General features: G+C 43.1%; 1 protein-coding gene across 1 annotated transcript in view; it reads right to left on the bottom strand.

Moving 5' to 3' along the window:
* mpp7a (MAGUK p55 scaffold protein 7a) overlaps nt 1-23160 on the bottom strand; it is a 134337-nt gene that overhangs the window by 15391 nt on the left and 95786 nt on the right. The window contains exons 12-13 of the mRNA XM_053412545.1: nt 8102-8275; nt 2494-2574 (exon numbers count right to left, since the gene is read on the bottom strand). Of these exons, the coding sequence (XP_053268520.1) occupies nt 2494-2574; nt 8102-8275 (255 nt within the window). The remainder of the gene's footprint in view (nt 1-2493; nt 2575-8101; nt 8276-23160) is intronic.

The raw sequence follows: 23160 nt of genomic DNA, 5'->3' as shown, positions 1-23160 counted from the left end.
GACCAACACCATCCACCATGCACTATTTTGGCATCTGCTTTGTGGCACAGAAAATAATTACAGTGCAACAAAAGAATGTGCATCCGTTCATTCTCAAATCATGGAAAATATCAGTAACCTTGGACTGGAATTGAAATGTTTAACCCCCCTACTCTAATGGCTTATTGCGATGCTCCTTGTGTTTCTTAGACGGCTGGTTTACATTTGACAGCAACAAGTAGAGAGAGACGCGGAGAGAGAGAGAGAGAGGGATCGAGAGAAACCAAAGGTTTAACCGGGGCCACAAGTCGGTGGTCTCCCCGGCACCGGTTTTCAAATTAACAAAAAGGGGTAATGCTTTCGGGGCTTAATCTGAAACAACAGCAAGTGTTAAACACATCCATGTGTCCATTGGCAGCAATCAAACGTTGAGATGAGATACTTTCCGAGTCTCTTTCCTCTCAGGGAGAGCCAACGCTTGTGCCATACGTCTTCTGTACAGGGTCACAATCAGAGTGTCTGGGTTCTATTAAAAACAGCATCACAGGTCACATTTGAGAACAATTAACAGCCCGTGTGGAAAAAAAGGCAGAAACGATGGGATTTTAATACCACGGACATTTCAAGTGTCAGCCTTCCACTGGGACACATCCATTATGCCACACGGCATGTAACAAACACGGCAATTAATATTAGCGGACTTTATACTTTCTCAAACTCGTGGTCTCCCTCCAGGCTCCAGATGGTAACAACACAATTACTAATGCTGTTGCCCTGGTTGGATGTATAAATCAAAGAGATTTATTTGTCCCAACGTGCAGGCTGTGGGACATCTCAGAACTGCAAAAACTTCAAAAATGCTGACAAAGTGCGGCAAGCCAATCGTTTGCAACGCGGCTGGATGGTGTTCAGAATTACGGCAGCTGTCTTTCGGTCCGTAAAAGGAGAAAAAAGGGAGGAGGCAGAGGGCGAAGAGAGAGAGACAGAAAAAGACATAAAGAAAGTGCGAAAGAAATTGACAAAGAAAAGAGAAAGAGAAGCTCTCTGCCAATTCGTGATGCAGTGGAGTGGCAAGTCTTCAGAGGTAGAGAAATGCCATTTCCCCCGTCATTTGGAGCTGTTGAGGCAGACTGTGAAAAGCTGACAATTACACTGGGGGGAGAACTCTGTGTCGAAGGCCTTGAGAGCGGCGGCCGCGCTGCCTAGGATCTGCTCCCCGGTGCGCTGCTGCGTGTCTCAGACGGAACGACCATCGCTCAAACAACACAAGCACTGTCACACAATGTGAAAACTTCACTGGAACCAGTGAGCTAAACATCCTTTCACCTAAAGTGATTATTTTGATTTGTTGCTAAAAACTCACAGGGTGCACCGGGTCGCTGTGCAGTCGGAATTTGATCTGGCATCTTGTGCGCTTACATTTCTCCGTGAATGTGTTTCCAATGTGTTTGTCTCTGTGGACAGATGTAAAAGAAGCTTCTTGGGTGCAGGGATTCGGAGGATCTGAGTCTGAGGTGAATGATCCACACGAGACAGCTTTGGTGTCGGTTACTCAATGTTCACGGGGGGCTCACAAACAGAAAAAAGATCCTGTAGAAACTTTATTTAAAATAAGAAAGAAATCAATTTGCTTCTTTAATTGTTATTTTATGACAATAAATGTTGCAGTTACATTATTTATACAGTGGGCTCACATACAGCCACTTTGTTTTCCACACGAAAGTAAGGGCTAAGTCTAACTTTTTGAAACATGGAGCTTGGTTATATGAGATCTTGAAACCAGATCTTGAATAATAAGAAATATAGTCCTGTTCTCTTTCCTCTAATGTCTCAGTCATAATATTGTGAGAATAAAGTTAGAATATTACAGTCATAAAATCATAATTGAGAAGAAACTAAAATAAGTAAAATTGAAAAATTTCCCATGTAATATTACGACTTTATTCTCTAAATCTCAATAATTTATTTCCTTCAACGTGGCCTCTGTCATACTTCTTCAATTTAAGATTAAGTTTAGAATAAGGGGAAAAAAGGAGAACAGAATGAGAAAATTAAGAAATGAAGTTTGGTTTTGCGGTGGTCTAATTTGAGTTACACTTAACTAAATGAGCACTTGCCTCCACATTTTTTTTCATCGGCCACTTTGCATTTTTTGGGCTAATTTCACAGTTCACAGTTGTTTTCTAACGTCTCACAGTCCATCTGCCTGACTTATAAACCTGTGTGCACCATGTGGAGAAGGCCAAACGCTGTCTATTTGCCAGTAAATAGCAGATCTAAAACTGTGGTCTGGTAAAGAACTTATGGGGGAAACAATGTATAAAACACACACAGTCACACACACACACACACACAGGACAAACACATACACACAGATAAGAAAGGAGAAATAACCAGAGAGGAAAGTGGAGACAAATGGAATCTACTGGAAGATGCTCAGCCAAGGCTGGATTTGACCAGACACATGCACAGACAGAGGGTTCGACTCCACCTCGGAGACACAAGGGAACTTACGTGGGATAGTCACACTGAAGTGCTGCGGGTCAGAGATCAACAGTTTCCTCTTCAGCTCGTTCAGACCGACACTTGAAGGTCCTACATAAAAACAGAAACACAAGAAAGTGACATAAGTCGCAGGTCAGAGAGTCACAAGGCCATGCTGTACGACTTCCCTTGATGTAGCCATGTTGTGAAAACGATCATCATTATATATTTATATTTATGCAGCATTTTTCTGGAAATATCAAGCAACATTAAACATTTTAGGATGATTGTTGCAATTCAGTATTGCACTACTATACAGACACAACAAGAATCCTCACTTTAAAACCCCAGGTCTCTGTTTTAAATGTGCAGTTTCAAGTCAACACACAGGACAGTCACTAAAATGACTGATAATGATGATTTGATAGGATGATATGAAAAGTCTAATAAAAATGGTGATGAGCAAAAGATAACAAGACCTGAACTTTGTCTTACACCATTTTATTATTATTTTTGTACTTGCAGCAGAAAATTTTCTCTTGAACTTTTCTTTACCTTTCACTTACAGTGAACTGGTGATACTGGTGTAGAAGTGTACTTCTACACCAGTATCAGTATTTCCCCCCTCTATGAAAGTATGACTCTTTCTGTATTGTGTATAATTTTAAATCAATTTACCACAGTGTGAATTTCATTTCATATCAAATTGTTACACAATCAACCCAGTAAAATCCTTTGGAGCAAAGAAAATTGATTTAATATGACAAAGCAACAGATATTCTATAGTTACGGTCTGCTTTTTTTAACAAGTTCCTCTCTAGTTGCAGTTTGGCAGAACATTAACATTCAATATACTACAAGGTCACAGTAAAGGTAAAAAGACCTTTTCCGGTAATGTCGTGAGTCGGCTGGATTTCCCATCACATTCCCAGTGGGGGAACGGAGGCAACGAGTGGGAGAGGAGAAGGAAGGAGAAACTATTGGAGTATTGACTATTGATGCATCTGTGGCTCCACAGGCTGAGCGTCCCTCCAGCATTTAACGGAGGCCAACATGTGGAGATGGTAAAGTTCAATCAGACTGAGGAAATAAATTCAATTTTGATATTTAGGAACAGAGACGATTTGGCAGCTTAGCTAAACAGTTTTAAGCGAACATCTCATATATATTGTAATTTCATGCAAAATACAGTCAGTAGATACAGAGGCTATGATGTTTTTTTGATGTAAGAACCTTGTTTACACTGGTTTTGATTTGGTGGAAATGTTTTTGCTGCTCTCCCTCCATCTCATTTTCTGCTCTTTGTTTCTGAAAAGTTATCCTCCAGTGTTTTGGTGGATGTTACCAGGCAGCTATAACATCATCCTAATTTGAACTGACTGGCATAAATGCCTTCAACGAACTGGACAAGAAATCCGTTTTGGAGTTACAAGTGCATGGCTCGGTGTTGCAGTGTTTCACCGCCTCTCTGCAGTGTGTGGACAGTTGGAGACAGCACTTGATCTGGGCTTGACATTCTTCACATGCCTGGCGTTCTGGGCAGGCACTACAATCGCATCAATCCCTATTGGAAATTCGTTTTCTCCAGGCAAATGTGTTTAGCAGGCTGCTCCTCTGAAACAAATGGACAATGAGTTCACTTAGTGATGCAGATTAGGTGGAAAGAGACGGAGGGGATGGAGATATAAAATGTCTCAAAAAACACAAGCTCTGGAGAAAGCGTGCTCCTCTGTGCCCTTTCACTACATTTTATCTGGTGTGAAGATTTCAGAGTGATCCACGGCCCGATAAATAGATGTGGACAACACAGCTCTTGAGCATAAACTCTGCTTCACACACACACAAATTCTAAACCCATGCTTTCTCTCTGCTTCTGCACACAGCAACACATGGATGTGAGTCCTATTGTGCGACTGCTGTAAGTGATAAAAGCTGTTTCCTCAGTGTGCTCAGACACACACACGCACACATGCCCTTCTGTGAATTCAAAAGGAGAAAAAAAAACAAGGAGAAAAAAAACCGACCCTCTGTGGAGCGACGGCACAAGGCATTTTGTGGTTACCGTCTCACATAAACAAGCACATGGCCAGGCAAAGACAGCAATCAATCTTAGACGGGGAGAGGGACTTTTTCAGTAAGAGAAAAAAAAACTCAAGTCAGGAGAACCTGCATGGGGGATAAGAGCACGGGTGATTTATTAAGATGAGGAAATGGAGTTCATTTTGAATTTGTTTCGGGAGCTCAGGAGGAATGTGACGGTGCTGTTTGAACATGGATGTGGACCGATGTTGTTGGAGGTGCTGTAGGTGGCGGAGCGTGGTCATAGAGACACTTTTATGAACCCTATCACAGCAGTGTGGAAGGTCAACCCAGCAGGACATTAACCTCCACAAAGCCTTGTTAGCTTCAATCTGACACTGCCTATCAGAGTCCAAGCTCTGCAAACAACAGAGCCATTTGTACAACTGTTGCTGTGCCACTATCGCATGCCTTAAAACCATTTTCACCTTCTACATTTCTCCCTTGCTTGCCACTCTTGATTTCAATGGCGCATGGCAGCAGAACTTCTTCAGAATACCTCAGACGACGATTAAAGCTTATTCCAGCTGTACCTCCGCCTGCTAAAGGGGGCCAACAGGCCCACCACCAGGTTTTTTACAAGCAGTAGCAGTCCTGCTGGTCCTGTTCCACCATCTGACCTTAAACACGCCACCTCTTTGTGCATTGTTTGTGTTTAACAATGCCCCAATACAGCTACAGCAACATTATAAATCCGAACGCCACAATAAAAAAAAGGCATAACTCACAAAATATTTTGGACGAGGCTGCAGCATTAATATTGTTTATGTGTTTTTTTTCTTCCTCCATCTGTCTCTGTCACTGGGCCTCCCTCAGTACTTCTGCTGTGCCAGTAAAAGTGTCAGACTTCATTACCGCTCTCATTAGAGAAGCTATCGCAAGCGTAATAACTTCCAGGCCAAACGTGGAGCGCATCGCATGCAGATTCTGCAGAAGGCCAGGGCCAGGCCCGATGAGGCCCGGCTCAGGGACCCAGGAGCCCTGACCCGGCCTAAAACCTCCCAGCCTGCCTCACATCCAGGGCGGGCGGTATATTTCACTGCTACCACATTTATAAGATGACAGTGGTGCACTGTGGTAACTAGAGATAATTTACAATCCACTGCGACTATACATTTTAAGCAGGGGAAAGTCTTGATATAGAGTTCTAATTTTATACATTTGGATACCACATAAACATTCACTTAGGCATTAGTGTATTTGAAGTATGTTAATTCTAAACCCCAAACTAAAAACTTTCAATTCATCAAAATCTTTCTGTAAGTTTAGTGGGTCAAGTTACACGGACATGTGGAAATCAGCACACCATTTTGTCAGGTTAAATAATCAGATATCTTTCAAAACCGTCAGCGGTTTGGTCAACGAATCTATAAATATGTTTTGATTGGCCGTTCTAATTTAAAATGTATGAAAACCCAGATAAGCATCTTGATTTATTTTTTAAACAGATCTCGAACTCTGTGCTACATTCAAGTGCAGGAGGTGGGCAGCGGGTCATTCATTAGCTGGTAGTGTGGACCTGTGCGTCCACATTAATGAAAAACGCCTTTAGGGTAGAAGTGAAAAGTTCCAGGAGAGGGAGGGGGGGGGGGGGGGTTTGATATAAAAATAATGTCGGGGGTAGAAGGCTGGAGCAGAGCGGAAAAAGTACAAGACTGAGGCCAAGTCAGGCACGGAGGGGTTGTGTCCCGTCTGCAAGTCCTACAATAATACAGACTTGACTTCTACTCCTCTGGAGAAAAGCGTGAAGCCAGTACGGCTGGTGAAATCTGCCAGCGACCCGAGTCAATAGATTCAACAAAGTCACCAGACGCCTACTACAAATGAAACGCCTACACCTTATTATCTCTGCGTGGAATTAAGGATCCACTGTTACGAATATATTAAGACTTTCGATAGTACATTATATACAAAAGCTGCTTTCACTGAACTGCTGGTAATCTCCTGGCTGTATGTGAGAACACTTATAACGAATGAGCGGCTACGGACTTTCTCCAGAGTTTCCCCTTGCAGTAAGTGCAGGTGTTGATGACATTTCTAACAACTGAATGACATAAAACGGAAAAAAAGAAAGAAAACTAATACCTCAAGATAAAAAAAGGACAAAGATGTCAAGCAGCTTTTGGTGATAAGCAGCTGACACAGTTATGTCAATGTGCTCTAAACAAAATAACGTGATGTCTGAAGCAGAATTTATGCAATATACGTAGTACAGGTCTGAAGATGGGAGGTGGGGTTGTGTGTGACAATAACTGGACAATACAACTTTCTTTAATAGCTTAAACGAACAGCAGATCCTCCTGGTGGACGGTGATTTGAAAATGCTTAAACCGAGTCAAGAAGTGTCCCTGAGTAACAGGAGAAAAGCAAAAAATGCAGCTAGAGAGAAAGAGAGTTGGAAAGAAAAGAATTCTAATAAGAAAAATCAAGAGACTCTGGGGAGAGGAAGAAGGAGAGGGGGAGGCAGAAAAACATAAAGCAGATCCCTCCTTGTGTGAAACTGTCCATGGGTTGTCCTCCAAATTACGGAAGTTAATTGAAAAATATTTACATTCGGATGACAGGTGGGAGCGGTTCAGAATCCTCTGTGTGAGGCAGTGACACACTGGAAGGGAAGTGGGCTAGCTAATTAGCAACTTGATGAAGTCCATGCTCAGTGTGCCGCATTTAAGCGAACCAAGTTAATCAGGCTTTTAAAACACCACTCTGCAGAGAGCATGGGACCCTGTTGCCAGTGGTAATCATTTCTAGGTTCAACTCTGCAGACAGACAGACTTCTGAGTTCTCGTTCCTTGATCGCATCTCTTTTTTGGATGAATGGAAACAGATTGGAAAGAATCGCCCTCAAGATTTGGGGAATGTTTTGTTCCGTCCGTGTCCGGGACATTCTTGTCATTTTTTGTTCTACGTAACAAACCTAGAGAGGAAAAGTGCAGAAAATCCTGAAACTCACTGATGGTACAGTTAGAAATATTCAGGACTTCACTGTTGCACCTGGCCGAGCATATTGTTCCGCGGCTCTCTGGCAATGCTCGTCTTCCAGCCGAAAAATACAGAACGAAAAACTGCTAACTTCATTTCAAGACCTTGGCACGTTATAAAGCTCTTTGGAGGGCTCTGTAACACCCGCTCCCTCCAGGCAAGTGTTAACAATTCCATCAGCTCGAAAAATTGAAAGGACATTGAGAGTGAGGTGCCGTAAATGAAAGTATTAAATGTGACTGATTAATATCAGGCCTGCTCTGTCGATTCCACCGGGTGCTAAAAAGTCTAGAAACTCATGAGGCCCTGGATGACTGAGGGAGTCGCTGTGTTGGGAAGCTTGTTTCTGTTTCAGGGGTCATGGGAGGGCAAGGCCAAGCCACCTGGGGCTCCTGGAGCTGCGTAACTCTGAGTCACACAGTCGATTCTGTGATCTTTATCTGTCACCATGCTGGGAGGTGAGAGTTATTATTAAAATTGATGGCCTCTCCAGTGCCAGGTTTCACAGAAAGAGAGCCGCCCTAGAGTCAAAAACAAAGTGTGAGGTAAGCTGTTAAGAGTCCCGCTCTCTACTCACCAACTAGGACAACCAGCCTGTGTTTTGCTCCACTCTGCCTGCTGTACGGAGCGACCTCCTCGTACGTGGGCACGTCGGCTGTGTCGTATATCTCGCTCTTGTTGCACTCGTACATGGACTTGTTGGTCTTCTTCTTGTCTCTCCTGCTGAGACGAAAACTTCTCCTGAACCCAGCTGGAGGTCGGGATGAAACGACAGAGGAGATGGGGAAAAAACACATTAATCTACAATGTACAGGGGGGAAAAAAGAGAAGTTTGTGTCGGTATGTGTGTCAATGAGGATGTGTGTACGCGCCAGTGTTACTGTATGTGCACATAAGCCCGCAGCTGTGCGGTTCAATTTATGGTCTTTCAGCGTCTTGGCAAACACCTCCACTCAGCCCGATGTCCAATACCTCATATTGCATTGTGCAGCTCAGTTTTATAGCAGCTATCTTTTCTTTAGGTGAAAGAAGTACCGCGCAACATTCTGCCAAACACTTTCCCTGGATATCACACTCAAACACTTAATTCACATTTTCCCTGGTTACATGTAATGGAGGTTACAAATATGTCTTGGAGACTGGTGGGGGTTTAATGGCTTTAATGTTTGTGAAAAGCGATAAAAATCATTGCTGAATGCTTCCTCGTCAACTGCAGTACATTGCTGTTTTAATCATGGTAAGAATGATTCATCTTTGTTATTGTAGATTGCTCTTGAAAGTCTTTGGTCTCTACAGACCGATTTTTGCTCGGGTCATTTTGTAAATCAGTAAAAACTAGATGTTCTTATCGCATAAACGACAGCTACAGAATTTGAAATTACTGCTAGTTAGTTGTCAAACTGTCCCGCTTTGAATTGCCATCCATCCACATTAGAGTTTAAAACAGTGAGGTATGTACGTGTGTGTCATTTAGCGTTGTTTGGCACGCTTTCCTCATGTTCCTCGTGTGTTTGGGTCGGAATACTTTACAACAGTTGTCGTCTTCAATTGGTTTATGGCGTGTCCTCGAACTGGCCTCGCAAAGGATTCTTAAAATACAGATCCGCCAGCACGCACGCCGAAATCTAATGATCTACGACAGTATCAAAAGGAGGAATTTACCCCTAATTTGAGGACTAAGGTTTTATATTTATGACAGATGTTGGTTGAAACTAAACGGAGGTAAATCTCCCGAATGCGGGATGTCTATAATATCCTATTTCTGCATATGCTCATGTTTTTTTTTTCAGCTTCTCCTTTCATTATTTCACTTAATCAGTAATTAATGAACTCAAAAGTATGATATAAGATGCCCGAGTAAGATTTAGACAGCATGGAAATTATGGACTCAGAGGAGAATCAGACTCCTGATACCCACCCCTTAATACTTTCCACAACATTTTCAAACCGCTGTGGAGCTGGGCAGACACTCAGCGCAGAGAAAGACAGAGAGAGAGAGAGAGAGATAGAGAGAGAGAGAGAGAGAGAGAGAGAGAGAGAGAGAGAGAGAGAGAGAGAGAGAGAGAGAGAGAGAGTCGGCATTCTTCTTCGCTTGTTCTTTCCCAAACAGACCCTTAATAAGGGACGGAGCTACTGACTTACAAATGAAACACACAGTAAGTCATTGGAGCAGAAATAATAATGTTTTTGCATGAACTCGTGTATACACATATGAGTGTATACACATGCCCGGGCACTGACTATAGTGTTACGTTGAACATTTGAGGCAGACTTTGTTCCACTGTGAGCGAGTCCTGGCTTAAACTGTCTGTGCCATTTTTCTCCTGTGGTTTATCAACTCATTCAACACCCCCACCCTCGCTTCCCTTCCACCACCCCCCCCAACCGAGGAGCATTACCCTCTGCGGCACAGTGGAAAGCACACGCCGCTGATCTGCATGTCTCCTGCAAAGACATCAGATAGAAACCAATATCCACAAGGCCTGACATCATTACAATAAACATGCTGATGAGATCCCATTGAAAGCGACCTGTCAATTTTCAAAAGTGATGAGTTATTTATTGCAATGTAAACTCACTGCTGATGACTTTAAATAATATCATAAAAATCATAAATTATTTCTGTCTAGGAGTCTGACAAGCTGCCATCTCATTGGCTCAGGCTGAGGATGTGATCTACTACTTTCCACAGGGTAGGCATGTGTCTTTCAACAATCAATATAAATGCCTTAATAATCCATGCATCCATCCATCAATTATCTCTACCGCTGATCCTTTGAGGGTCAAAGGGTGAGCTGGACGGCTGACATTGGGCAAGAGGCAAGGTACACCCTGGACATGTTGCCAGCATATCACAGGGCCAGCAGTAGGAGACAAACCAATCACTTACCCCATGCAGCCAATTTAGAGTTTCCAATTAATCTATGCCCAATCTACATGTCCTTGGACTGTGGGAGAAAGCTCCACCTTGCCGCCTGTCTCAGTAATATAGTGTTCCTCAAATGTACCTAAACCCTCAATGACAGCTGCGCCTAAATAACGGGGAGAGAGTTCTCCTGCCTCCGTCATAGTCCTGCCTAACGGTAAACAAATAAAAGCCTTGTGCATCAGCGAGCAGCAATGCATCCCTCACCAAACGTCTCCCCATAACAACCAATCTCTTTGTCAGTACCGATGGAGACTGAATTTGACAGGGGGGACGGAAATTAATTTGATCCAGAATTAAGGGATGATTCATGTCTTGTTCAAATGAAGAAAGTCTGCCTGTTTGTCATGAAAAGCCTTGGAACACCCTCATGTTTGTTACAGGACGATCCAAGCGTAAGGGTTACGAGGAGAAAAGGAACGTATTATATGTGTGGCACTGAGATCCAATACCTCATTTAATGGCTTGACAGGTCAAATCAAATTTGTTGACAATTGTTCTGTTTCGAATTTCCCTGAAATGAGATCCGAGTAGTGGCGAAGGAGCCTTGTGTATCAAGGGATATGGAGTTAAAGTCTCATACACGCACGCACCTCATAATGGTGTGCACCAGGCCGTGACTGGGTAATTGCCAGGAAGGCAACTGAAAACTGGCATGATCATGGACACAGACACAGACACACACACTTTGTCTCAGTCCTATAGTCTCTTGTGCTCTCTCTCTCTCTCTCTCTCTCTCTCTCTCTCTCTCTCTCTCTCTCTCTCTCTCTCTCTCTCTCTCTCTCTCTCTCTCTCTCTCTCTCTCTCTCTCTCTCTCTCTCTCTCTCTCTCTCTCTCTCTCTCTCTCTCTCTCTCTCTCTCTCTCTCTCTCTCTCTCTCTCTCTCTCTCTCTCTCTCTCACGCACGCACGCACGCACGCACGCACACACACACACACACATGCTTTCACTCTCTCATGCACTCTCTCTATCTTAAATTAACACACTAACACACACACACAAACACGCCAGCAAAACAGAAACAAGAATAAAGTGCAGGAAATAAAGATGAGCATATTCAACACAGTGTAAACACAAGCTTTGACTGCACACACACACACACACACACACACACACACACACACACACACACACACACACACACACACACACACACACACACACACACACACACACACACACACACACACACACACACACACACACACACACACACACACACACACACACACACACACACACAAAATTGCTTGGAAGTCGGCAGCGGTCCTGCAAGCCCATTTTCCAGTGTGATAATATCTTACAGCCACGTAGGAAATTCAGCATGTGCGTAAAGAAAGCACCCTGAGGCCTTTGCAAACTTTGAATGCAAACTGCCCACTCGAACACTAATATCCTGTGAATTTCTATGATCCCGCATCTGTAAAAGAAATGGCTACAACTGTAGCACAGTGCAGTAAGACACATGTTCTTAAAAAAACAAAAACATACGAGAAGAAGACTCAAGTCCTGCATTCGCCAGTGGATGTCTGAAAGAGAAGAAGCCTGAGAACTGTACAAGCATCAGGTCTTCCAGATGTCACGTGTAGGCGATCATCGAGATGACAACACAGAGAAGGATAAAAAATTAGCGCTGTTTCACCTCCAATCAATCTTAATTTTGTTCTCAGAGAGAGAACAAGTGTGATGGAGAAATTTAGTTGGTGAAATCACCTGTTGCCTAGCCCCCCCTGAAGTGAGGGCCCCTGCCTACAAGGGACGACCTGCAGGGCCCTCCCGACTCTCCCAGCGGGGGACCCTTCTCTTTGGGACTAATGGAGATGACATCTATGGAATTAACCAGACATGGCAGCTGGGGATCAGGCAGGCATTACACCCTCGGCTCGATGCCACACGCTGCGGTTTAACGCTGTAACACTAAGTCCTGTTCGTGGGTACCAAATGTGGGAAGCATTACTGGCTCCCTCAGCCTGATTATATGTGCCCATTACTAGCTTGGTTGGAAGGCTCATGATCAGGAGTTAGAAAACGCTTTCCACACTGTCAGCTATTATTACCCCAACAATGAATAAAAGGAAGAGATGTGTTGCTGCTCATAATAACAAAAATACAAAAGCCTTGGGTAGACAGCACTGCTTGATTTGATTTATTACTAATTTGATGTGCTCGCATAATACAAGGAAGCATGCTGAACTCTCAAGGCCAAATATGCCTGGATTTCTGGAGGTTTGAGATCATTGTGAAGAAAGTAGTTGAACAATGCCAATGTGGTTGGGATAAATGTTCTGTAAAATGTCTTCACGAAGAGTCAAAAAGTTGTTGAGAAGTGGAGAGGAGAGTAGGAGTAGATGAGTAGGAGAAGACTAGGGACAGGAGACAAGGAGGAGGTGAACTGGGAAAGGGGAGGAATCAGAAAGGGAATCAGGACAGGCGAAGAAACAGGAGCAAAGAGCAGAGCAAGTGGGAGAGGAATCTGGAGAAGATGGGAGGACAGCAAGTGAAAAGAAGGAAGCGGACATATCCAGACAGACATGCGTGTGTCCTTCAAATGCTCCCTCCACACAGCTGCTTTAGGGCATCTGTGGAAAGGATTATGCTACAGTAGTAAAGTGGACTCCATTGCTGATCTGGGGATATTTGTTTGTATAAAGTGTCTTAATGTTTCCGGCCGTGGCGTACATACAGAATACCTATTCCAGCTGGGTTCCAGCCAGCTGATGTACTTCACTTCTCTGGTTGTAAATGCAATCAAAGCTAAAGGTTAGGTTCGCGGGTGTGACATTTGAAATATATACATGTAGGAGTCCACTGTGGAGAACTCATTACAGTGATATCTGGGGAGAACAAATTCAGGGAGTAGTTTCAATGCCATTTCACTGAGCAGTTGGAAAGTGGCACATAACCCAAGTGTTACAGGCTTATATGGTGAAATAACACTCCAGACCTTTGGCTGCAAGAAGTCCATTTGTGTCAAGTGCTATTTGTTTTTCCCCTGTGTCTTATCCCACAGCTCTTTGGGCTCAGGAATGTCTCTTCTTAAAACGATGCCTGCTGCCTTATGTGTTGGCAACAAAAAAACACTTGCACGCACACACATGTACCTCTTCTTCTGCTTGAGTCCTTGAAGCCACAATCAACATGCCAAATGGGGCCATTGGGTGCCAAAAGTAATTAGGCTTAATGCCGGCTTTCCTGTTTGTCTCATCAGCCTGATGTTCAGACAGAGACGATGCTCTACAACCAAGCCACAGTCAATTCCACATCACTTTTCTGACTCTTTAAACAACTGGAATGGTTGGTTTCTAAAAACTAATAAAAAACACACCTGTCAAGCAAGTGCATTAACCTGCTTTGATAAACGTTTGAAGTCAATTCAAATGCATATCATTTTAATCTTATAATCCCCCTGCACTGGGGGAGAAAAACTCACCAAACCTAATATATTTGCCCCTATAAAGCCACAACTATTGAATTTGGAGCCTGATGAACTCATCTCATTTTTTAAATGGAGCGTTCTTTATTTCCGTTTATAACACTTTTTCCACAACTTGGACATAATTGGACTGTGAGAGGCTGATGGATATCCCAGCTCCTCTCGGTTCAGCTTTAACTGATTTGGAGTTGCTTGCTTGCCCTGCATCCATCCATCCGCTGTCTTTCTGGATGTTCGAGTGAAATGTCACTAAACGCATCCATATCTCATTGCAGACGTATGGATCTTCTGGTTATGTTTTAAGCCGAGTACACTGAAGGATCATTGGAAAAAAGATCTCTTAGCGGATTTTCCGAACACAAAGATTCCCTCTGGGTGTTAAATCTACTCCTTAATGCTTTGGATGGAGACAAAAATCTTAAGCACTGCTTTCTAGAAAGAATTGATAAAAAGGCATCATGGGACATAGGTTCCCTCCTCCTCAATTTGGCTTCATTCTCTAGTCTGCTGGCTCTAAAAATCAAGCAACATCTGAGCACAGGAATCTGCTCGCCCCCGAGTAGTGCTCGAGGATCGCTTTTGGCAAAGGACCTTACAGACGTTGCATCACTGAGAGAGGCATGAAGGGAAAACAAACCAAAAACTAAGGACAACAACTGTGTACCCCCTCCCACCGCCTCCTTTATTTCCCCATGCAACCTCAGTAGCATTGCAAAAGCATCTGTAAGTTCTAGGATTTCAAACTTTCAGGGACGGGCCAACATTAAATCACACCACCACATCCAACAGGCAGAAAAGCCATGCAGCAAGTACTCTCATAGACAAGATGTTATTATAACTCACAATTTGTTCTCCTACTCCTCCTGAGGTTCTCTCATTTCAGTTAAACCTCGTTCTGGGCAGCTGGAGTCCAAAAATGCTGCTTACCCACTAGAGTTCTGGATGTTGTCGGGTACAGAGGTGGAAGAATAGAGACTGAGGTCATTGACCTAACAGAGAAGGCAGGGTGACAGTAAGGGCAAGCTTGAAGGGGACAGAAAGGAGTGGAAAAAGACTGAGTGGCGTTTGGCATAGTTCAGCCTTGGGAAGTGACCCCGACTGAGCCTGGGAGACATGGCTCAAACTATATATTTATAAACTCATGTGTGCACTGGATATCCTGTGAAATCTGTGAGACTAAATGGTGTAGAGTGCAAGGACAAGTTCACCCCCTGACCTCAAATTCTGAATATAGACTGAATGGGAGAAGGGGGGACTGAGAGAATGAGAGAGAGAAAGAAAGAAAGAAAGAAATAAAGAAAGAGAAACAGACAGAGAGAGACAGAAAGAAAGAAAGAAAGAAAGAAAGAGGGTGAAGAGAGAGAGAGAAAGAAAGAGAGAGAAAGAGAGAAGGATACACTACAGAGAGATGAACGCACAGGATTTGTGTACGAGCCAGTTAAGATTGCCTGTGGTCCTCCAGAGGGACGATACCTTATGATTTGTCGGGAAAATGACAGTGGTAATAAAAACACGATGGGGAAGATTTTCTGTACAAGACAGAGAATTGGAAGCAGCTCTCTGGGAAGGGCTGTCTAACCAAAGCAGGCCATGGTAATTGTCATTAAGTCTGACTGGGACCACATCAACAAGGCCGGCCCTCGGCCGGAGCTCCAGAACAAAGCGTGGAAAACAAGCCGTCCCTCTAACCCAAATGCATCCAGAACCCTTCTCAAAGCTGTCTTCAGACCCACAGCAGAGGCAGAACAGGATAACTACTACATTCTGCAAATCTGTGACCGGATCTGCCAGTGCACTCATGTTGTCAGTAAAGGGGCAGAAATAGCACCCTGTCGGCTAGTGTTCCACGACCAAATTATGCTGTGTTTTCACATGGGAGTCCAAGTTGAATCCGTTGTACCAAAAACACTGTGGGATTTAGAACAGCATGTCAAGTACATTACGAAAATAACAATTTCTTTGTGTAAAATGGCACAGAAAATAAAGACTAGTCTATGAAAAAAAGGGTTGAACAGTCAGGAAAGTGTTAAAGGAGAGGACACATGGAAATCTAGCAACATCAGAGGCACTGTCTTGACTGATTATGTGTTGATTCAACTGCAACATCAGCAGGGCAGAGGACAAAAGGGAAGAAGATAACATCTCTCACCTAGGTGAAATCCGCTACTATTTTCATCGTCCTCTGATGAGAAGAGAAAGAAGGGAAGAAGCCAGAACAGAGGCACAAAATAATGTTAAAGAGAAAGTGACAGGTACCTACCCCTTTAACCGCACAGTGCCCATAGTCCATACAAGTACACAAAGTATACACAGGTAGAGTTAATAAGACATAGGTCCTTTTGAGTTCTGTTGATTATGTCCAGCTTGTCCAGAGTGATAGCCATTGATGTAGTGGTAAAAAAGAAGAAGGGCTAAATATTAACCCTTCAGCTAATGATCATCATGACAAATGACTCTGATGAAGAAGAAATATTTTTATCCTGCTCAAAATAGAGCAATCAAAAGATTTAGGGTACCCAAAAATGGAAAAAGCCCTATTCTTCAAATCGAAAGCTGCAAGTGAATTTAGGATTACACTTCACTACATCGCTGGCCATTACTTTGGATGTAATTTTGGAAGCCTATGAATATTTGACTATTATGAGTGAGTTGATGAGTCTCCAAAACGATGTCCACTTTAATGAAAATGACAGGTAAGCAGGTGAAATATGAAGCTTTGCACAATACAGGAGCCAATGTCCTGCAAACTCTTAACAGTTTTCAGAGGAGAAATTGGAAGTGAAATATAATGTTTCCCTTTAAGAGCGATTAACTTTGACGTGAGTAGACAGGCCAAATGAAAACAGGAAGGATGGGGAGCAGAGGTGAGCGGTACATCTTTCATTACATACAAAAATTATGGAGGGATACCAGTCTCTGCAAATGGTTTTCCGTTTGTGTATTGTAACACTATAAAACCCTATCCAATAGGAGATGTAAGCTGTACCTTCGATCTCCTCGGCTGTGAGTGCAGTAGAAGCAGGGGATGGAAATGAGTCACAGTTAGAGAAATTACTGTAGTAAGTAAAGGGAAGTTGAGGGAAGAGATGAGATAAGAAGAAGAGGAGGAACCTACCAAACTCTACCGCCACATCATCTTAGAAAAGCAAAACAACAGACAAGAGGAGATAAGAGGAAACTTTTACTCTAAAGTTGTGATGTGTCTGTGTTTTATGAGGTAGGTTCACACATTTGTACAAAATAACAACTCCTAATTCTTTTAAATTTGTCATGTTAGTTAAAAATGCACAACTTTACTACCACACAATTACATCAAACTTTGACTTTACAAATAAAATAACTATAAATTATATATAAAGGAATGGAAAATCAATTCTAGGGTTGATTACTAGATTCTAGTACTACTACTACTATAATTAATTTAGCCACATCTCACAGTATTTACCACAGATTGGAGAGTTTGAACCAAACTCATGTCCATGTGATAACAACTAAGACTAAGAGCTTTGGAAAAAGCTCGTAAGAGGACATGAGTTAGTTTCTTTGCTTCAACTATGACAATCACATTTCAAGCTAAATTAATATTTCTACTGTTTCTGTTTTTATATCCATCGTTACCTAGTGAGACATAGTCGGTGACACATGTCTGTGTTGCATCCAGTGAAACTTCACAGAGAGAAACATATTTTGAGTCAAAAGCTCCAACAGACAACCACAAGTATTCATATACTTCTCTCCAATTCAGACCCAAACCCTGAAGTGGACATTTTGACCCTACCATTTTGAAAGGGGAATGCATTTTACAGAGATGCAGTCCATTCAAATTCAAACAAGCTTTTGAAATGACTCCAGATGTTGAAGAACACCATCCAAACAGCTATAAGATGATTCAAAATGGGAGCCAATGTATGAACTGTGTGTATGTCTGTGTTTTGTACAAGATGCCTTTTACATTTGGAGGCACTTATAGATGCTTCCTCTGCGTCACATGTTCCCATTTCGGCCAAACAGGGTTAAATCAAAACATACATAACACCATCTTACACAGTTTGGTGCTCGCCTTCTACAGCGCTGTGTTCTTTTCCCAGAGCACACTGCAGCTCAAGGAGATGTTGCGTCACAGTTGGAGTTAATGGCTAGCCAAAACAGCAGTCAGGACCAATCACTGCAAAGGTTGTTTCATGCTTGAAACTTCCAGTCTGAGAGCGGTGATTGTTTTGATGTGTGGAGACAAACGTGTCCGCCTTTATCTGACATCTTGTTTCACATGTTAGCGTTCACGGCAGTGTTCCTGATGTTGCCCTCCTCCTGTTGTAATGTGACATTTTAAGTTGAACCAGCACCTAAACCACAATTTGAGTCAGACGAGAAGTAACCGGAGGGGTGGGGGCAGATGGAGGGAAACTTGAAAGAGGAAACAACAAGGACAATATGACAATGATAAAGCTATCTAAAATCCTTCCAAGTGCTGCCCTTATTTCAGTCGGGAAGGCTTTCATCTGGTGCCTATCTTCCACAGGAATGATCCACATTGCCCAATGGCCTTGTAACCTTGTACACCAACATTCCTGTTCTAATGAAACACCTTGCGATAACACTGTAGAATGTAAATGGGCAGGGCACTGTCAGTCTCTGACTTCGTCAATGGTGGAAGAGAAACTTTGTCTTTTGCCCTTCTGAGAGTAGAGTTCATCCGCCTGCCCAGAGAAACAGTTCGAGAGCACTGAGAATAAGCAGCAGTCATGATGTGAAGTGAGTATATGAGGATGGCCAGGCCTGCAGTGATGGTGGCAGCCAAGCCTGTCATTTACTGAGCGCAGGGAGCCATGGCCGCCCGGATTGTGGCAGCCAACTTTCGCAGACACAGTGCAGTCGACCAGTCTACCACCAGTCAGCAAACCAGCCTTACTGGATGCTTCATGGTAGACCATCCCCCTGGAAAGGGACGCATGCTTAGGGGTATATCACATGTCACCCACATACCAAAGATTCACCGCAGAGGATAACAGAGGGGGTGAGAGTAGGGTAGCTCTGGCAAAAAAAAAAGAGGAAAGGATCGATGGGAGAGAAAGATGACTGGATGTAGTGTTTGTTTAAGGATAATTCTAGGTCAGATTTTTTTAGTTTGGGATGTTGTTTTGATGAATTATAATAATTTGCTACACATCACAGTAGTAGTTGAGACCTAGAAACAGGATAATATTGCCACTAAGTCTCAAGGGGAAAGAAGTATGAGTGGTCAAACAATCTGAAAGGTGGCACAAATTTGATTTATTTGAAAGTAAAACCAAAAGAGACTGGATACAAATTTCTGGCAGCAATCCCTTATTGCACAACAGCAAATAGGCTGGAATCAACTGTGATGGATGTTTGGGTAACAACTGCAGTCTTCATCTTCAATTTCTCTCCCAAATAAATTTAGCAATTAGTGAAATTTAGCACTTTCCGACTAGAGTGACCTTGGGTAAATAATGAAAGGTATTGGATGGTCTATTGTATTCTACTGGATAAAAGTTGGCTTCGGAGCTCAATGGATTATACCTGGCACAGTCGACCTTCCAGCATTTCAGTGGCGCACGGCTGCTCGAAAATCTCTAAGCTATCTCCTTACACGGGAGGAAGAGACAAAAGAATGACTCCTAGTCAGTACTCTGTAAATGGCCCTGAATTATGAGCTGATGTCACCCTTCACGAGCAACCAGCCTTCTCTATGAACAAAGTGGACACTGTCACTTTCTTTCTCTTCTGCTCTCTACATCTTACTCCATTTCTTTTAAACAGCGGAGACATGAGAGCTGTGGATTTTTCCAGATGACGCAGAATAAGATCTTCATCGTCAAACTTTTGGCCTTTAAATGCTCAGCTGATTATTGAAAGTCAGGATAAGGAACAGAATGAATGACAGAAGGGAGCTGGTCTGCATTATAAGGCTGACTGATTGTATATAGCAAAAAATGTTACAAGCATCTTTGCATTCGGGAAAGTGATAGTGAACCTAGATGCAAGGAGCTTTAATGTAGTAATAACTTGATCTATAAATCTTTAAGGGTGGTCTCTGTGGGGTTATCTGGCCCTAACCTTTGAGGATAAATTTTCTCTTGCAGCCATTACGCTTTGTAATCTACTCCTATGTCTGTAAGTGTTTAAGTCTAAAAAATTAAATGGACGGCTAAATTGAACACAGGGCCAGGTTCAGGGCCACTTAAGACCAATCTTGGGTGCCATTTCGCAATGGTTCAGGCTCTCGCTGTAGAGAGAGGCAGCAAACGTAAGAGGAATAGCCCTATAATGCAAGGAGAGAGCGACGCAGAAAGACCCCAAGGTGAGCGATAAGTGTGTCCACGTGTTTGGCAGACCGCGAACCAAACCAAACAATCAGACAGTGGAGAGATTTGCATGTCAGACAGAGAAACAGACATGCTGTAAGAAAGCCCAGAGAGCCGTCAGTATGTTCCGAAGGAGCAGATGGGGAGGCTGGAGAAGAGCCAGGTTTCAATGGTAGGGAACTGTGTGGTGAAGAGGGGCGAGGCGGGTACACCAGGTTGACCTGTGCAGAGGCAAAATGGTTTATCTAGCCTGCAGCCAATTAATAATTGGCTTTAACAGTGAAACTAATTGCACTTTAAACATCAGTTTCATAACTGAGGAATGCATCCATTAAAGCGGCAAGAGCAACAGTCAGGAAAGGGATTATTTATATCTTGCAAATGTTAGGTGTAAATGGACACGGTTAGGCAATGCTTGCCGTAGCCCCTCGCCAAGACCAATATTGTTCCAGCCGACGGAGCTCCCGGGCTGGAAAGAGAGAGAGAAAGAGTAGGCGAAAGGGACCCCCTCCTCAATCACCACCTCTTTTCTCCACTTGGTAACAGTGGGGTCTCCACGGCATCCTTCAATTAGGTTGTAGTTTATGGCCCCGGGGCCCAGCTGGGCCAGCTTGTATGGGGCCAGGATCCAAACTTTGTCCCTCTCTATCTTTACTCAACCACTACCTCTGCACGGGCTCACATCTGCTACCGAATGTGACCCCTTGACTCCTTCCCTCTCCATCTATTACTCCCTCAGGCCATCAAAAATCCCCTTTTCACGTTTCTGCATCCACTCTTTTCACATTCAAGTTCACTTTTATCCACCCAACTCTTTACTTACACTCCAACTGGATCCAACATCATTCTCTAAGCAATTTTTTTTTTTAATTTAGGACACTGGGAAATGAATGTGTGTTTGTCTCTGCAAGAACATAGAGTGAACCGTTATGATTCCCCCAGTTAATCTTTCAGTCCTGAGAGGGCCTTGTCAAGGGACTTCCTACTAATCTTGCATACACAACTAATCCTGACAGTGTGCATGACATTAGCAGTTAAGTATTGCTGTAGCTCACAAGGAGACTTATATTCCTTTGGTAGGGGCTGCTGCGGACTCTGCTACACTTTACACCTGCCCACTGTGCATCAGGGAGGTGGAGGGGTTTTTCAAGGGTTGGGCTTTACAAATCCCATTACTCATAACAGGAATTGTGCCATTAAAATGAAAAAGTGCGGCAACCTTACAGCACTGTCTGTTTAAAGCTATTTAGCAGGCTATTTTTGACCATCCTGCACCATGTATGCCAGTGTGCGGTTGAACATGACCAGGAAATGACAACATCCATAACTCAGCCGAGGGTTCGAATGTGAGGTAAAAGAGACTAATGCTAAGTTTAGACGTGGTCAGTGTAGCTCTGTCGGTTATTTCAGAGCTACATATTGAAAGAGTCACGTTACATTAAGGGCTCACCGCCATGTTGAGGGGAAACGAGCAGTCAAATGGACATGTCTGCCTCATAGTGGTTATCTACAGTGAAAAATATGGCCTATAAGAACTAGGCTTTGGTTCAATGGGGTCAATGTGAGACCAGAACATAAGGCCTATAAAGCCAAGTACAAGTGTGATGTATTTTTCTGAGCGTTCATATGTTTGGGAAATTCCAAATGAAAGGAGGGACACAAACTGTGCACTTCAGGGGACGGCCTGTGTGCTATTTAGGGTGATTATATGACATGATATGATTATGGGGATTGACAGTCGGCAGAGGGATGAGTGCAAAGGACAAAATAAGTCTGAGATGCAAGGAGGGAGTAAGAGAAGAGGTGTCTGAAAATAGGCTTGCAGATGAGAAATTGAAATGATGAGCATATATGTAACCCTGGAGAAATGGTACGTGGGATAACTGTCTGTAATTACTCTGATATTGAAGCTGCAATAGACAAGCTCACAGCTTGAGTTTAAGCTGCAGGAGGAGAAGGTTTTCTTGTGTCTTTTTTTCGTTCTTTTAGTAAAATGTGTAAGACACAGCAGATACTGGCAGCATGGCCTCCTCCTCCAGGCAGGCGCAAGAAGTCATGCAGTAATGCAAGGCCACAATGCCAGCTGTATGGCCCACGCTGATGGCTTCATGCACTGTAGCGCACCATATACAAACCAAATTGTTATTTGGCAGCTGTTTGTAAATAACAACTAACGTCTTTGTCATTATGAAAGTGCATTTCAGGGAATCGCTTACAGAGATTTTCAGTCAGGTGCAACGGAAAGTATTGCATGTGTGGCATAAACAGCAGCCGCAACAGGTGTGTGCAGTTTAAACAAATTGATGTTACCAACTTAGATCAGAACAATTTTTTTCTGGCTTAAGAAAATCTGAATTTTGAAGGAAACAGTGTTGTGAGTCATCGCGAAGAAGAAATGTGACTGTTCTGAAGTCAGCAGCTGGACAAGAGATTGAGAGTGTATTTCACACTGATTACTGTTTAACAAAAACAAGGGCTGCACAGTATTTAGACCTGCAACACATTTGTTGTTGGTGACTGATGAGAGTGAGGAGTTTTCTTTTAGAGAAAGTTGTGTGAAGAGGACAAGCTGTGAGATATTCCAGTTGGCACGTAATCTATTACTATTAGCACTATAAATCAAACACGGTGGCCTTGGTCTTTTTTAACTTGTTCACTCACACCTTCCACAAAGCCCCCTACCTGTTTAGAATTAGAAATCAGGTGACCAGATTCAAATGTTGTTTTTCTACGAGAGGTTCAGCCCTTTAACTGAAAAAAAAAAAAAAGAATGCAAAAGCCAAACAACAGAAAAAAAAGTCACAACACAAGTGAGCGACAACGGATGCAGACTAAAACCTGTACCACAACCCTCAGATAAACAAGCATCATAATTTCACTTGACAGCAGTAAGAAACTCATTTCACTGTCAACACCCATTGAATGCCATGGTTGTGTATGTGACCGCTTTTC

This window comes from Pleuronectes platessa, chromosome 20 (assembly GCF_947347685.1).
Source record: "Pleuronectes platessa chromosome 20, fPlePla1.1, whole genome shotgun sequence".
In the NCBI taxonomy this organism is placed as follows: Eukaryota; Metazoa; Chordata; class Actinopteri; order Pleuronectiformes; family Pleuronectidae; genus Pleuronectes; species Pleuronectes platessa.
Note: the sequence above shows the minus strand (reverse complement) of the source record. Positions and strands in the feature narration are given on the sequence as shown.